Source organism: Petaurus breviceps, unplaced genomic scaffold, assembly GCF_028583685.1.
Source record: "Petaurus breviceps papuanus isolate PSGF00001 unplaced genomic scaffold, PetGlider_PUasm1.0 38, whole genome shotgun sequence".
NCBI lineage: Eukaryota > Metazoa > Chordata > Mammalia > Diprotodontia > Petauridae > Petaurus > Petaurus breviceps.
This window is the reverse complement of record NW_027186304.1, coordinates 54390383-54408131: the sequence shown is the minus strand read 5'-3', so window position 1 is coordinate 54408131 and position 17749 is coordinate 54390383. Positions and strand designations below refer to the sequence as shown.

Genomic DNA, 17749 nt, shown 5'->3' with positions numbered 1-17749 from the left:
GGGAGACAATTTACAAACTCTTGTATCCAGGCAAGAGAACAATACAGAGTAGATGGAAGGTAATCTTAAAAGGGAAGGCATAGGGCCTCAAGAGGGGGGAACCTGTCATAGAAAGTTGGGATTTGAGCTAGGCCTTCATGGAAACCAGGTTGTGGTGGTGGGGAGGGAACCAGGAGTCAGGAGATGATGTGTCCTAGGTAAGGAAGACAAGAAGTGTCTTGGGGCTGGTATGTAGAGAGCATGGAATAAAGTAGAGTGGGCCAGGTGAAGGGCTTTGATCCAGGAGGTAATTGGAGTTTATTGAATATTTGAGTATCCCCCAACACCACTCTCATATTACAAAAGCTTAAACTAAGGTAAGGAGGATTAAGTCATTTGCCTAGGATTATAGAGGCAGTAACCAACAGATTTGTAGCTTGAACATGGGTCTGATAATTCTAAAGCCAGTGTTCTTTCTACTGTACAGGGCAGTGATGTCTAGTTAGAGTGGTTTTGGCACTGTCACCAATGACCTCATTTGGTGTGATGCAATTTTCCAGAAAACAAGATTTTTAAAATTAATGGTAATTCATTATAATTGAATAAATATGCCAGACAGCTCTTTTTATTTCTCCTGCTAGGGAGGGAGTAGGAATTAGGGAGAATGATAGTGGTGTAAAATCAAGAGAGGGCGAAAGAAATATTCTCTCTTCTATCTCCCCTCACCCGCAATCATCTTTATCTTTCAACCTTCAAAAACATTTGCTAAAGTTATTTTTTGATGAACCAGCTAAAAAAATTAGTGTTTATGGAATGAGAAAAAAGGTTTTTTTTAACTTTTTTTAGTGACTGTACTAGCACAAGAATTTTGTCAGTTTGCTATTGTACTAGCATATTTAGAAACATAAACATTTGGGTCCGTCAAATAACTAAAGTCACTAAACATTTCCATTTAAAAACAACTGGGTTCAAGTCTGTTGTCAACTTGTGACTGTGAATCTGGGCAAGTCGCTTAACCACTTGGTGCCATAGGCAATTCTTTTTTTTTTTTTTTTTGCCTTTTGGAGAGCAATTGGGGTTAAGTAACTTGCCCAAGGTTACCTGGCTAGTTTTTTGAGGGTTGGGGGGGGTGAGTGTTAAGTGTCTGAGGCTGAACCAAACTTGGGTTGTCCTGACTCCAGGGGCCGGTGCTTTACTCACTGCACCACCTAGCCACCCCTGTCATAGGCAATTCTTGCAAGGTAGTTTCTACTCTGGATTTATAGAGAAAATAATTTGATTGGAAGCTCCATACAGACACACCTAAAATCACAGACTTAGTCCAAAAAAAAAAAAGGTCACATATGTGGTAAATATAGTCCACTGGGTTATAGCAAAGTCCCTCAAACTCTTCTTAGGGAGAAATGAAAAATGTGAACTAGGTATTAATACTGTTAAGTGGTTTTAGAACTATTGAATGGCTGGACCCAAGGAATACACATTCATGCAGGTTGACTTGACATGGAAGACTATCTCAAGGAATCTGCATTTGGTTTTGTGCCATTGAATTGGATACAAGTATGGAAGGTATGCTTATCAGATTTCCAGATCATAGCTAAATGGAGCACCTCCCTAACATGTTGAATAACAGAAGTGAGATCCAAAGAAGTCTGGATAGGCTAGAACATTGGGTAAAATTCAATAAGCCAAAGTGTAATAGAGATAAATTTTTTCAAAATCAGTCACATTTCATAACCTTTTTAAAATCAATTCTAGTGACCCCTTTTTACTTCCAGTATCTGATTTAAATCCAGTGACTTTTAAAACCCTTCATAACCTGGTCTACTTTTCCAGTTTTCTTATACCTTACTCCCCTCCACATACTGTGCAGTCTTGTGACACTGGGCTCCCTTGTTCCTCAAAGAAGATGCTCCATCTTCTGACACTGGTCATTTTCACTGCTATCCCCAGGTGTCTGCAATTCTCTCCCTTTGTCTCCAGCCTTCCCTGACTTCCTTCAAGTCCCAGCTAAAATCCCATCTTTTGCAAGAAGCGTTTAATGCTGGTGCCTTCCCTCTCTTGACTATCTCCATTATTATTTGTACATGGTGGTTGGTTTGTATGTTTTCCCCACTAGATTGTGAGCACAGGAGGACTGGGTAAAGCAACTTGGAATGTTTAGCTTGGAGAAGGAATGGTTGTTGTCAAGTTGTTTGAAGTGCTGTTACATTGAAGAGAAGACTAGACTTCATTATTCTGCTTGGCTCTAGGGGGAAGAGTAGAAACAAGGGAGTGAGAGATGTAGAAAGGAATTTAGACTTGGTGGGAAAAACTGACTAATTGAAACATCCAAAAGTAGATTAAGCTGCTTGAGATCTTCAAGAAATGGTTGGATGACTCCTTGTCGGGCCTGTGTTAGAAAAAATTCTTTTCAGCTGTAGGTTGGACTGGAGGGCCATCAAGATGCCTTTTAAAACAGATTCTATGGTTTTCATTAAGATGCTTCATTAACAAGGTAATCCTGTGCTTTAGAAGAGTACTCTATTAGGTGGAAGAAATTAACTTCAGGTCTCAAAATTAAAAAAAAAAGATCCTTTTATATTCGTAGAGCATATAGTTGCTAGCAGATTAGTTTCGTGCTTCTATCTTGCTTGTACATTGTTATATATCAGTGAAATCCCCGGCATAACTAAAGGGCTAGAGAATTGGATTAATGCAAAAATGTTACTTTGTTGTGATTGTGATTTAATCTGGAAAATTTAATGTTTGTCTTCTGGCTTGAAAAGGAACACTATAAGAAATACTGCTTAACTATTCACAGGGAAAGAGATTTGGTTTATCTATAGGGAATTGCAAGTCATAGTTGTTAAAAATGAGATTACCAGGGTACTCCAAGGTTGGTAGAATTTGTTTCTCTGGAGACTTTTAACTAGATTTTGGTATGGTTCTATTTGGAAGAAGAGGGCTGAACTAAATAAATGCCCTTTTCAGGTCATTTTATTTTTTAGTATTTTTTTTCTACCTACATATTGAAGCTACTGCTTCATTAAGATTTTAAGGAAATTGATTATGAGAGATTGATTATTATGATTTCACACATTTCACAACTATAGGTCCTTAAGTTCGACCCTTTGACTGAATTCAAACTGCCACATATGGCCTCAAGGCTGAGGGTTCCCCACCCCTGGTGTTAGTCCATCAGCTGTTAGTGTATATTTTCTCTTCTAAAGTCAATTGAATTGAATGTTTGATTTTGGATTGAATTTGGATGAACATTTACTATTATGCGGTGGACAGGTTATTATGCTTAAGTCACTGGGGATCTAAACTATTACATAGTCCCTGCCCTAAAGTTGCTTACTGTCATCAGTGGGGAGGTATGGCTGGATAAGGTGTACATAGATAAGTGAAGGAGAATGGGGTAAGGCCAAAGAGTGAGTGCCCTAAGGCTCCAAAGAAGGAACAAGGAGCAGATAGCTTTAGGCTTGATGTAAGGAAACTCTGACACTTTTAGTTGTTAAAAATGGGGTGGTGGTTTCCCCCTCATTGGAAGTCTGTAGTCCTTTAAATATTTTCCTAGTAAATTCAGAACTTATATTGTGAATATTATTTGTACATGTATATACATATATACATATATGTATACACACATAAAATTAACATTGTGTCATAGTTGGCCTTCAGAGTAGATGGTAAAGACTATTACCTTGAACAATTTTCTTTTCCCTTACAGCTTGTTAAAGGAACACACCTTCAATAGTTTCCTCTGTTCAATAAAATTTATGAACTTCAGTTTAAAGGGTATAGGAATATAAAAACTTTGACATGTAAATCAAGAAACAACTAAAGTAATGGTGAATACATATATTAAAAAATGTATTTGTGCCTAGAGAGGCAATATGACATGGGGGCTAGTAAGCTGGTCTTGATGCTAGGTAGACCTGAATTCAAGTTCTGCCTCTGGCACATACTGACTCTGGCTCTCTCACTTTAACCCTCTTGTTCAGGCAGTTTTCTAAGACTGCCAGATGCATTGCTGACCTGCAGCAGGAGTTTTCTCCCTGGGAGTTGTCCTCTACCAATGAAGTGCCTGAACCAACCTTTATCTCTATCTCCATTCCGATTTTGTGTTTTACCTGAAGTTAGTAAACCTTTTTACATTCAGTAGGCAGAAGAAAGAACAACATGTGATTATGTGTTTTTATTTTTATGTGGTATACAGCCTGTGTGTCATGATGCTGCATGTCTCCTTGGAGCACTACTTACCTTGGTTTCTGGAGAAGGTTTGATGAGTTTAAGCAAAGTTGTTTGACAGTTCGCCTCCCAGTGTCCCAAGGTGTCTCCAGTGACTATAGTGAAATGATCACACGTTCTTTAGAAAATTAAGAAAGCAGGAAAAAGTTCTTTAAAATTGAATAAACATACATTTAATTCCTTTTTATTGTCATTGTAATAGCAGACTTAGTTTGAATTTACTTTACTTTTTTTTTGTTCTTTTTAAATTCAGTTTTATTTTCAGCTCTGAATTCTCTCCCTTCTTCCTTCCTCCCTTTTCCCCCATTGTGAAAATAAGAAAAATAAGAACTATTATAAGCATATATAGTCAAGCAAAACAAATTTCCACATAGCCATGTCCAAAAAAAATGTTCCAAGTCTCTCAGTACTTTATCTGGAGAATGGGTACCAAGTTTCATCATGAGTCTTTTGGAATTGTGGTTGAACATTATTATGTTGATCAAAGTTCCTGAGTCTTTCAAAGTAGTTTGTCTCTACCATGTCATTTGTTCTCCTGGTTCTGCTCATTTCATTTTGTATCAGTTCATTTAATTCTTAGGTTTTTCTGAAATCATCCTCTAAATCATTTCTTACAGCACAGTAGTACTTCATTACATTCCTATTCCGTAACTTGTCCAGCCATTCCATAACTGATGGGAAACCCCATGTTTTTCAATTCTTTACTAACATGAAAAGGACTGCTGTAAATATTTTTACTTATCCTTTTCCTCTTTGAAGTGTGACTTAGTATCAGTACTTCTGGGGCAGAGGGTAATTAAGCACAGTTTAATAGCTTTTGGGGTATAGTTCAAATTGCTTTCCAAATTGACCGAACCACTTCACAGCTCCAACAACACAGCTATAACAACCATATTTCCAACAGCTCCTCTAGTATTTGTCACTGATTTTAGATTAACTATTTGCATTTGGAACTAAATAAATTCATCTTTGTAATCTGGTCACAAAAATAATTAAGCAATTTGACCAGGATTATTTTTTTTTTAGCCCTTTCTAGTCTTTCTTTAATGTTAATATGCTTGCTACCTCTTAACAGTAGTTGTATGCTTTACAAAGTGCTTCCTAGGAACTTTCTTAACCACTTATTTGTTCTTTGTACAGCCTTACAGACTTCCTTAATTTTTTCCAAGGAGTTTGGTTTACTTGTATTTATTCGAGAATCTCTAAGCATTGAAGAAGTAAGTTTAAAATTATTTTGCCTTCTTTGTGTATTTTTCTATATTGGAAAAGTTCTTCATTTTCTACTTTAAAATAAATACAGATACTCTGTTTATTCTAGTTTCGGGATTGCAGAGAAGAAGCCTTAAAATTTTTATGCGTTTTTTTGGAAAAAATTGGCCAGAAAATTGAACCTTACTCTCTTGGAATTAAGGTAAGGAAAAAAAATTTGCCTGAAATTTGTTCTCTATTTAAAATTATTTTGTTTTCTAAAAAACTAGAACATAAGTTGTTTTTGCTACACTTTTGCTTTTCTGTTTGGGAAATTTCCTTACTTAGGGATCTTTATATTAAAAATTCAGTTGACCATGCCATATTTTAGAGTTTTTCTCTTTGATCTTTTTATTCATTATTTTTATAATTGAAGATATATTGAATATGATTTTGTGCACATGAGGTATGACCTATGTGTATATGTATGCATACACACATATGTGTATGTGGACATGTGTGTGTTTAAAAAATCCTACTAAAATGCTTTTGTTCTTTGACTAGATCACAAAGTGATCTGAGAGAAAAATACATAGTGATTTCTGTAATAGGTCAGACCCTCTAGTCCAATGTTAAGTTTTTCACAATAACACCAAGGAAGGTGTCGTGATTGTCTTGTGTGGGCCTCATGTTCTGGATGCTAAAATACAGGTTTTTTTAGTTGTTCAAAGTATATTCGTAGTGTAAGTTCATGTAACTTTTCCTTGTGATCTAATTTGAGTCATCACTGAATCTTGATTCTTCCAGCTTGTTGATGGTTTTGGTGTCTCATTTTAAACCTAGAGCTTGTGTACCAGTGTTTACACAAAAGATAAAGCTGCAAAATGTAAGATTCCAGCCCTGGAGCTTCTTATCGAGGTAATCCTTTTGCTTGTAAGGGTATTAATGTTATGTCATATAAACATATAATTTATGAAGTAGAAAATTTGTGGATTTTGTGGTTTGGATTAGAGGGATGGAAAGGGCATTGTAATAGATTGTTGCAACCCTAACAAAAGTTAAATTCAGAAAACATCTCCATTCTCTTATCTTCACATCCTCAGCACCTTGATGACTTGTTTTCCACTACTTTCCTTAGAACAGCAGAACTGAGTGGAATAAAGGGAATAGGTAAAAAGGGAATGAATCGATTGTTTCATTTATTTTTCTTAATCTCTTCATAAGTGAAAGGTTGATTTCATATGCTCACAAGTTCCAAAAATTACTTATTTCATTGTGATCTCTGAGGATCATAGAATTTAAACTGGTTAAGAGTCTCAGAGGTCATCCATTCCAATTGTATCATTTTATAGGTGAAGAAACTGGAGCCTACAACCAGAGAGGTTATGACTTGTCCAAAGTCACATAGGTGGTAGTAAGCCTCAGTGTGAACCCAGGTCTTTGACTCCAAATCCAGTATTCTTCCCATGACTATCTTTCTGAATCCAAGCAGTTAGAGTGCTAGGAGGTTCTGCTGTCATCTATATTTTTTTGGTAGGTCTGCTTTGGTTTTAGATATTCAAACATAATAAGCACTTAAGAAATATTTTTTAATTAGTGTATTTATCATTGAATGTATACTTGAATAGATTATAGTTTCAGGGCTCCTCTATGGTAGTATCTATAAACTTCATTTTACAGATATGGAGACTGAGACTCAAGGAGATTAAGCCACTTGAGTGCCAAAGTAGTGCCACTCAAACACTGAATTTAGAATCAGAGGCTCTTGGTTTGAAATCTAGCTTTGCTGCTTATTACCAGTGTCACTTTGAGCAAGTCACTTAACTAATCTAGGCCTCTGTTTTCTTATCTATAAGATTTAGAGTAAATTGAGCTAGGTGACTTCTCAGGTCTCTTCCAGCTCTAAATCTTAGATTCTGGAACTTTCCTGGTGTCACTCAGCTTGCAAATAGCAAGTCAGACATAAATAACTTCAAATCAAATGCTCTTTTTATGATGTCATCCTGTATCTAGTCCCTCCTTAGAGCTATACCACTCTTTACCACTTGACTAAATTATGGTCTCTACTTTTTATTCTCCATTCTTTTCTTTAAAAGTACTATTTTATGTATTCTCAGTTGCTCAAAACTTTGCGAAGTTCTAGACATATGGAAGAATTCCAACTTGGAGAACTCTTTAGAAAATTCTATGGAGAACTTGCTTTGAAAACAAAAATAGCAGATACAGGTGAGAGGCTTTTTTTTTCCTGCTGAATTTGATACTTTAATTAGCTCTAATAACCATTATAAAGATACATAGATATAGATTTATGTATCTATATACACACATTTATATATGTATTCCTTGTAAGGGGAGGATATATTTTATTTTTAAAATCTCTGTTCAATTGAACTTTATAAGAAAGTTGTTAAGGAATAATTGTTCACTTTTTAATGATTTTTCTTTGGGATATTTTAGCTGAGGATTCCTTTAACAAGCTTTCTAGGACTTTTAAAATATTATTTTATTTTTTCTCCAAAAATTAATTTGGACAAATCTTTTCAGGAATAAATTTATTGTGTCAAGCTAAGTGTGCTTGTATGTCTTATTGTAGTTTGATTATTAGGATAAAACTGAATTTATTTTTCAACTCATTTCTTCACATTTGCACATTTTTGTTGCCAATTTATTTAAATGTGCTTTCATTTAAAATTTTGTTTTCCAGTATTAGAAAAGATATATGAGCTCCTGGGAGTCTTAGGGGAAGTACATCCTAGTGTTATGGTGGACAACTCAGAAAAACTCTTCCGTGCTTTCTTGGGTGAACTAAAAACCCAGGTAAGACATGCCAAACCATAAAATTTGAGCAACCCTGTTTTTCAAAAACATGGTTGTATTATAATATTAAGCTTTTAAAATCTCGCTTCCAGATGACATCAACCACCAGAGAGCCCAAACTCCCTGTGGTAGCAGGATGCTTGAAGGGATTGTCTTCACTTATGTATAACTTTACTAAATCCATGGATGAAGGTATGTCACTCAGTTGAATACTAGTTAAGTTGCTACTGTGCAAAGGACTGGAGAAAGCCCCCTCAAAAAAGAGAAAATGGTCTGTGCCTCACAAAGCATTAGGGGTTTGAGGGGAAGAATAGAGTTGGAATATAACATGTACACAGAGAAGTAAATAAATATAAAGTAATTTGAGGAGGGAAAATGGTGGGGAGGAGGGAGGAAAGGAGTTGAGAAAAGGTTTTGTATGGGAGATGACACTTAAACTGAATCTTGATACAAGTAACTCAGATTTCTAAGAGGTGGAAATGAAGGGAGGAAGTGCATTTTATTTTATTTTTTAAACTTTATTTTTAATTTTTGGAATAAAACAAGTATTTTCATAACAGTACAGTAGAAAAGATGATTGTATATGAAACTGCAAATCTGCTGTGCACAACTTGCTATTCTTTTCAAGTATACAATAAAATTATCATGTAAATTTCTTTCTTTTCCTCCCCCTACCCCCTGTCCAGTATCCTAGAGATGTCTACCATTAGGCACAGATAGGTATATATGTGTAAGATTATTCTGTACATATTTCTATTTATCAGTTCTTTCTCTGGATCCATATAGCATCTTTCTTCATATGTCTATAGTTAGTTTGGGTATTTATAATAGGCAAAATAACTTATTTGCTCAGAGTTATTCTTAAAACAGTATTACTTGGGGAAACAGCCTTTGCAAAGGGACAGGAGATGGACTGCTGATGGAATCCCAGTAGCTGGCTGGCAGTCCAGTTTGGTTTGAACCTAGATTCAGTGAAAGGGAGTCATATGAAAAGAAGTCTAGAAGACAAATTGGAAGCAGGTTGTAGAAGGCTTTAAGTGCCAGGTGAAGGATTTTGTATTTTGTCTTAGTGTCTGTAGAGAGCCATTGGAGATTGTGGAGTAGGGGAGTGAGTGACTTATCTCTTAGAAAAGCCATTTTGGCAGCTGTGTGGTAAATGGATTGGAGAAGAAAGGGGTGGGAACCTGGGAGACCAGTTAGAAGGTTATTATAAGTAGTGCACTTGAGAGGGATGCAGACCTGCACGAGGATAGGGCCCGTAGAAGTACAAAGGAGGGCTGTTTGCAGGAGACATGGAGATACAATCAGTGGGGCTTGTGAGGTAATAGACGTATGTAGTGTTGGGGGGAGAGAGAAGGATCAAGGATAACTGATGTTGCAGAAATGGGTAACTGGAAGGATTGTGGTACCCTCAGTGGAAACAGAATATTGGGGGAGAGGTGGATTTGGGATAAAGAACAAAAAATCTGTTTCAGACATGTCAAATTTGAGATGCCGATGGGACATCTAACAAGACATTTGTAAATGTGGGGCTGTCATTGAGGAGAGAGGTTAGGGTAGGATATATAGATTAAAAAATTATTTGTGTAGAAATGGTAACTGTAGAGAGAAATGAAGGACCCGGGACAGAATGAGAGGGAGTGGTTGGGGTGGGAAGGAGGGCAGAGGAGCTGCCATATGGTATGGTGTGGGAGATGGCTGGTGGTCCAGAGTAAGAAACTGAGAAGGTGCTATTGGACAAGTAGGAAGAATATCGGGAGGTGGGGGCAGTGTCACAGAAGCTAAGGGAGTAGATAGAGCTTGTCCATGAAAAGGGGATGGTAAGGAGGGTAAGAAACTGTCAGAGAAGGTGGGGACTGAAAGTATGTCATGGAATTTAGCAATTAAAAGATCTTTGACAGGGCACTTTCAGTCAAGTGGTGTGTGTGGTTGGAAGCTAATTGCAAAGTATTGCTAAGTGTAGATCCTTCGAGGAGTTTCAGGTGATAGAGAGGAGAGATGTATGGAAGGAAAGACAGGGTCAAATGAAATTGCTTTTTAGTTGTTGTTGTTTTAAAGGATGCAGGCAGGGGCAAAGGAACCAGTAGATAAAGAGGGAATGAAGATTGTAGTGAGAAAGAGACAAGTGATAGGAGGGGAATGAGATGGTAGCATAAATAAAGTTTGGGAAGTAGAAGGATCCTGGTGAATGACTTATCATCAGAAGAGTGGAAGTAGAAGGATCCTGGTGAATGACCTTTTATTTTCTCAGTAAGTTATGAGAAGTTCCTATTCTTGGGGGCTGGGAGGTATAGAGGATTTGAGAGAAGAATTGGAATTGATTCTATAAAGAAATGTGTTGGTCAGTCAGGAAAGAATGAAGGGACTACTTTGCAACAGCAAAATTCCTGTTGAAATTAAGTAACCCTTATTGTAGACCTATTTGTCATGGTCCTATAAGTTTCCACAGCAGATAGGAATAGGACTGGAGATAGTAGATTTTAGAGAGGTTGGAATTAGACCAAGTGTGATCTGTGACAGGGCAAGGGGTTCAACGGTAGAGAACTCTGTATGTAGTTCAACTGCTCACCTCTAGGATTGAGACTAAAGGCAAGAAAAAAGTGAAACAGAGGAGGGACTGGAGATAGTGAAGAGTGTGGCAAAGGAGAGGTGATTCTGATTAGAAAGGGCAATTTCAGAGTTCTGGACTGTTTAAATAGTACCTTTCTCTTTGCTGATGAAATATGAGGTATGACTCTCCCTGTGGCAATATATAATAGTATAGGGATGATAGCCTAGATTCATTCCTTAGCTTGTCCTAGGAACATTCTTGATATTCTCCACTTAGGAGATGGAGCAATTATCACTTTAGTCAAGTCCTCTTACCATATGATAAATTGCTTTGCAGGCACGTACTCACTATTTGGAAAAAAAAAAACCAACCCAACTAGAGTAGTGATAATACTGCTTATTTAATTACGAAGCTCTTTGAAATGAATAGATAAAAGAAATTAAATACTATTTCAAAACACTCATTGCGGTTTTGACATAGATGTTCTCTTGTTTTTTTAGATCCTCAAATGTCAAAGGAGATTTTTGATTTTGCACTGAAGGCCATCAGTCCTCAGGTAAAAGGATAACTTGGTAACTTTGTATTATTTAAATTAATTGTGGTTGGAAAAGGTACCTTCATGGCAAATCTTTTGCTTTAAATAGGTTGATCTGAAGAGATATGCTGTGCCTTTAGGTAAGATTCTGATTTTCATTGAATTATCAATTGACCTCTTTACCAAGCTCAGTCTTTTTGTAGCTTTTGGATTATATCATTGGTTTAAAGTAGGTGCAATGGTAACAGGGCCAAACAATCATATTCACAATAATCTTGAGGTGTTTCTGTATTTCTTCTGTAGTAGAAAGAACCCAGTGTCATCTATACCTCTCATCACTTAAACTTTGATATTCGATGTTGTTTATTTTTCTTTTAAGAGAACAGTGGCATGGCTTTACTTTTAGAATTTCTCTCTGAGAGGATTTAGTATTTCCATTAGTTATATTCTAAGCCTATATAATTCTAACCCTAAAAATTAAAGAGATACAGCTTAATGTAGTGACTAGACAGCTGGTCTTGGGTTAAGGGAATGTCTGGGGGTTGAAGACCCCCCTCTGATGCATATGTGTCTAGATAAATCACTACATCTTATAGGGCCCCAGGTAATTCTCTAAGACTATGAGGGGCAGAGCAGGTACCCGTCTGTATTGACAGAGACTTGTCTCCCTGGGAACTGAAGAAATCACTGACCTGGTTAAAAAAAAAAATAGCCCACAAGTACTGGGGGGCCAGTGGTGACCTGTGTAGTTTTTTGTATAGTAGTTTACATTTTCCCCTAATTTTAAATAACATTTACATTTTTCCCTCCAACTGCAGGTGGTTTGCGCTTATTTACTTTACATGCATCTCAGTTTAGCACCTGCCTTCTGGACAACTACATTTCCTTATTTGAAATAATGTCTAAGTGGTGTGGCCATACAAATGGAGAACTGAAGAAAGCTGCACATTCAGCCTTAGATTCCTTTCTTAAACAGGTACTGAAACTTCGGCTTCTCTTTTTACCATTGCTTTAAAGAGAAGTTAAGCCCCAGTCTGGGTGGTGTCAGATTCCCTTACCAGGAAACAGACCTATGTCTGGACCGTATTCGATGGGAAGAGGAATAAGGGACAGGGTTTGAAGTATGAGCATAACCTAGTGCTGGGTACGATGCTGGAATGAAATCCAAGGAGCCGAAGCCTGGAGCTGTGGAGGTCAGGTGGGATGCTCCTAGGCCTGTTTATGAAGAGGTGTAGTGTCCTCAGATAGCAGACCTTTTATCATAGAAGTGAGCATTCCTCCTTCCATTCTCATGCCCATGTTTGTGAAGCTTTGAGAATGGAAAGGCATAAGTTTTAATGCACGTTTTATGTGGTAAACTTTGCTTCATTTGCTCTTTGACTTTAGTGAAACAGGCTTTTTTCAAACTTTATTGTCATCTCTTTTATACTGGAGTCTGTATTCTGAGAAGGGGGATTGAGGGGCAGAGCAGGTGCCTGGAAATCTATATTCAGGAAGGAAAAGGAGAAAAAAAACTGTTGCTTTGTCCCTTTCCTGGATGCAAATCTGTCATTAAGTCAGATTTTGAAATATGTGAAATCTGTTTTGTTTCTCTCCACCTCCTGTTTATTCTTCCATTTTTAGTGCCTATTCCACAGGATAACAGTGCGCTGATGAGACCCCGCTCTGACTCCCCATCCAGGACTGCCCTAATACCCAGAGTGCCATGGCTCTTTCTCCCTTCTCTCCCTTTCCGCAACTATTCCTCTCAATCATAACTCTTTTTTCTCCCCTCATTTCAGCTGTCTCATCTGTGTTACTATCATAGAAACAGAGTGAGAAAGGTCACAGTGAAACCCCTAATCAAATGATGAGTACATTTCTTAGTATACTCCCTAAAAATGGTTACCAAGCCTCTATTTTAAGACTCTTAGGATAGGGAATTCACTGCACTTCAGACAATCTGATCTGTTTTTGGATAGCTCTAAAGAAAATTCTTTATATTGAACTAGAATATGCTTCCCATATCTCCCACCAGTTACTAAATTTTAAAGCATAGTTCCTCCACTTCAACCTTTCTCTGGTGTATATCTCAGCATGGAGAAAAAAATTTTCTGAAAACTATGCTGAAGGAGCACAAGCCATGAGTGTAGCAATACAGATCGAGTTGGAAATGTGTCAGTATTAAGGCAATTATGCCTGTCACCTGAAGGCTAGCCTAACTAAGTTCAGAGAGGCTTTGTCATCTACCACAACTTATGAAGATCATTTACTAAGGTATAGAGAGGTTATACTTTGTATATGTGGAAAGGCACACATACCAATAAGTCACAGATCTCTTCATTGTTGAATTGAGATTCCTTATGAGAAAGCAATATGTAGCTATATGAGAATTAGTTGATGCTTTGGGATACCTATTTTGGAGAAGAGAAGACTTAGGGAATAACATAAAGTATTATTTTTAAATATTTGAATAGTCGTCATGTGTAAGAGAAACTAGTCTTTTCTCCTTAGCTATAGAGCAAGGCTAGTGAATAGAAATTGTAGGGATGCTGCTTTTATTTTGGCATACGTAAAGATGGTTATTTCTCACAAATAGAGCTATCCAAAAACACAGTGGGTTTCTCTAGAAGTAGTGAGTCCCTATCTGAAAATCTTCATGTATAGGCTTTCTGACTACTTGTTGAGGATTATTGGAGAGGGGACTTTAAGGGATGGATTAGATGATGTCTTTAGGTTACTTCCTGCCCTTAATTTTTCTTTTTTTTTTTTTTATTTTATTAGCAATTGGGGTTAAGTAACTTGCTCAAGGTTACACGGCCAGGTGTTTCTATGTGGGTGCTAAGTCTGCCCTTAATTTTTACAATTCTGTGATTGTATACCCTAGGAATGAATAAATATAATAACAATAAAGCACTTACAAATAAATATGAATACAATTGTATACACTTGGAGTATACATCTTTTATTTGTAGTTGATATGCTACTCCAGTTCAAAATTACATCTGGTTAATTATCTAATTTCAGGTTTCTTTAATGGTGGCCAAAGATGCAGAAGCACACAAGAGCACACTTCGGTACTTCACAGAACAATTCTACGGAATCATCAGAAATGTGGATTCAAGTAGCAAGGAGTTATCCATTGCCATTCGAGGATACGGGCTGTTTGCAGGAGTATGCCTCACTGACTTGCCTTACCGTAACATTCATTCATAATGGTAGAAGAATGGGGAGGAATATAGCTGCTCACATACTTGGTTTTTTGAGTAGTAATTTGTCGTCATGACATTTGTGATACAAAGTTAAAATTCAACAGAGGTTATAGAGATAAATTTGTATGGTAGAAAGAAGACTTTATTATAAAACACCCAAGTTCGTTTTAGTGGTATCTAATTCTCATATACCATCTTGGAAGTATATAATCAGTAATAGTTAACTGCGTTTAAATGTGAGGCCTTTTTGCATATTGCTAAATTTGTCGATCTTCAGGTTATGGTAATGTGTTTCAGTATTCCATGTTGTATATTAGATGTTGTAGTACCAAGAACGTAGTGAGGTTAATCAATAGTAACATTTTGTTTTTACTATCATTAAAGCCTTGCAAAGCTATAAATGCAAAGGATGTTGACTTCATGTATATTGAGCTCATTCAGCGTTGTAAACAGATGTTCCTCACTGAGACAGATGCCGTAGAGGACCACATGTATCAGCTCCCGAGCTTTCTTCAGTCTATTGCAAGCATCTTACTTCACCTTGATACAGTAAGTGAAGTATTTATTGTTGTTGTTTTTCAGTCATAGTCATGCCTTTTCAGTCCAAGTAGAACAAGTCTAATTCCTCTTCTAAATGATAGCCATTTAGATATTTGAAAACTGACATCGTGTGCCCACTAAGCATTTTTTGTAAACTTCCAGTTTCTTTGGTCATCTTTTAAAAAATTTATTCTAGGGGCAGCTAGGTGGTTCAGTTAGTAGAGCACCGACCCTGGAGTCAGGAGGACCTGAATTCAAATCTGGCCTCAGATACTTCACACTTACTAGTCCTGTGACCTTGGGCAAGTCATTTAATCCCAATTGCCCTGCCCTCCCCCCTCCAAAAAAAAATATTCTTTCAGTAGAGTAAGATCTGTCAGAAGCATTCATTTTGCTTTTAATAGCCACAATGACACAAAACCTCACAGAATAGAAATATATATCTGGTTAATCCCATCTTGAATTACTTTAGAATCTGTATTATTTGACTTCAGCCAATTATTTTTTTTCTATAACTTTATTTTTTAGTTTTCAACATCATTTCCACAAGATTTAAGTTACAAATTTTCTCCCCGTCTCTTCCCTACTCCCCACCCCAACATGGCAAGCATACTGAATATACCCCTTCCCCCAATCTGCTCTCTCTTATATAATCCATCCCCCCACCTTACCTTGTAGGGCAAGGTGGATTTCTATATGCTTTTGCCTGTATATCTTATTTCCTGGTTGCATGTAAAATGCAATTTTTAACATTTGTTTTTAAAACTTAAGAGTTCTAGATTCCCTCCTTATCCACCCCCACTGGGAAGACAAGTTTAACCAATTATTTTACCTAACTTATTTTTGTTTCCTATTAGCTGAGATTCCTCTGTCTCTTGTAGGTTCCTGAGGTGTATACTCCAGTTCTTGAACGTCTAATAGTGGTGCAGATAGACAGTTTTCCACAGTACAGTATTAAAATGCAAGCAATCTGTTGCCGAGCTATAGTAAAAGTTTTTCTTGCCTTGGCAGAAAAAGGACCAGTCCTCTGGAATTTTATTAGTACTGTGGGTAAGTTTAGGATATTAATTTTTCTTTTTTTAGTGATTAAACTTTATTATTATGATTTATAAAAATTATGATTATAATTTTTATGATTATATGTTATATGATTATGATTGTTTTATGATTTATTTTTGTGATTATGAAATATCTCTATGTGTATGTATTTTTTAAATAACTAAAAAACAAACCAGTTGCCCAGTTTAGGAGCTTTTTTTGTATGTCATTAATTATTTGTAGAACAGATAATACTCCTATCATAGTAAGGCAGAATCTATTTCTTGCTTAAGGATCCATTACTATTTCATAGAATAAGTTAAACAACAAATACTTATTGAATACCTACTGTGTGCATAGTACTGTGCTAGATTGGGCTTCTTAAACTTTTTCCACTAGAGACATTTCTATGGAGCCATATGGTATTATGACCTGTAGTTTAAGAAGCTCTGTGCTAGCATACAATATTATTAACAGAAAGAACATATATTCTTGGATTGAAAATGTTGATGATTCAGGTGAAATCAGAAAATAAAACTGTATCTCAAAAATGGTCTTGTTTGTTGCCTTTAATTATATAAGTTTTGGAGTATTCCCTAATTTTTGTTTGAATTTTTTTTTTTTTAAGTGCATCAGGGCTTAATCAGAGTATGTTCCAAACCAGTCATCCTTCAAAAGGTAAATTGTGAATCAGATATTTTTAAAGATTGGTTTCTGGAAACTTTCAAATATGTGAATGGATCTTTGATGTCATCATTTTGGGGGTTCTCTCTGATGATACAGATTGCAACCATTTCTTTTCTGCTCATTTGTGTTCTCCCAGAAGTTTGCCTCATGGGGGAAGGGGGTTCACTCAATGTACTGGAGGTCTTCCTTGCTTTCTCTTGGTTTTGTGAGGGTACCAGTGAAGCACTCTGGCCATCCACAGGTCATTCCTTTTCTCTTACCACATGATTAATTTATTTCTCTTTGTGTCATACAATTCCTTAATGCCATCCTTTCTTCCTGTTCTTCAGACTTGCTCATTGGTTATATGTTGCAGCCTGCTTAGATCCACCATGTCCCTTTCCATTGGTCTCTGATGCCCATTCATTTTTAGTTTTTCAAAGGCAGAGATGTTCTAGCTCTCATTGCCATACAGCGACATTGATAAAATAATTTTGTTGAAAAGATGAGCCTATGCTTATGGGAAGCTTGGGATTAGTAAAAGTGCTTTGCATTTTCATGGAAGTAATCTAGTCTGTTCTCCTTTTCCTTTTGTTAGTTTTGGTAACTAACAGTTAAATATGTTTATGAAGTGTTTAGTATTTTATACTAAACCTGGTGTTAACACTGTATATGATGCCTTTTATTAATTATTAACTATCATTTAGGCTAAAAAAATTGTATGACACTTTGAAGAATGGGCAGACTTGTGATGTGTTGGAAAGTATCAAGCATAACTTCATGCTTACTATAAAGACATTTTGACCTCCCCCAAAAACATGCTCTTTGGGAAATACTCGACCAATGCATGAGAATATTTCATCCAAGAGGCATATCAGAATAATGAGAAATGAGGTTAGTGAAGCAAGAGGATCTACTTTGAAAACATGAGATAAACTCTATAGTACATTTCATGAAGAAGTCTGGAAAAAAATTCAGTGTTTCAGTATCAAAGTCTAAAAAACTATGATA

At 36.5% G+C, this 17749-nt stretch overlaps 1 protein-coding gene across 2 annotated transcripts in view; it reads left to right on the top strand.

Annotated features, from left to right (window-relative positions):
* The window catches only part of PRKDC (protein kinase, DNA-activated, catalytic subunit), a 183383-nt gene that overhangs the window by 1660 nt on the left and 163974 nt on the right, over positions 1 to 17749 (top strand). For both annotated transcript variants that reach the window (XM_069099902.1, XM_069099901.1), the window contains exons 2-14: positions 5353 to 5429; positions 5531 to 5623; positions 6244 to 6318; positions 7518 to 7626; positions 8105 to 8217; positions 8310 to 8409; positions 11269 to 11324; positions 11413 to 11443; positions 12122 to 12279; positions 14310 to 14456; positions 14879 to 15043; positions 15916 to 16084; positions 16701 to 16750. In XM_069099902.1, coding sequence (XP_068956003.1) covers positions 5353 to 5429; positions 5531 to 5623; positions 6244 to 6318; positions 7518 to 7626; positions 8105 to 8217; positions 8310 to 8409; positions 11269 to 11324; positions 11413 to 11443; positions 12122 to 12279; positions 14310 to 14456; positions 14879 to 15043; positions 15916 to 16084; positions 16701 to 16750 — 1343 coding nt within the window. The remainder of the gene's footprint in view (positions 1 to 5352; positions 5430 to 5530; positions 5624 to 6243; positions 6319 to 7517; positions 7627 to 8104; positions 8218 to 8309; positions 8410 to 11268; positions 11325 to 11412; positions 11444 to 12121; positions 12280 to 14309; positions 14457 to 14878; positions 15044 to 15915; positions 16085 to 16700; positions 16751 to 17749) is intronic.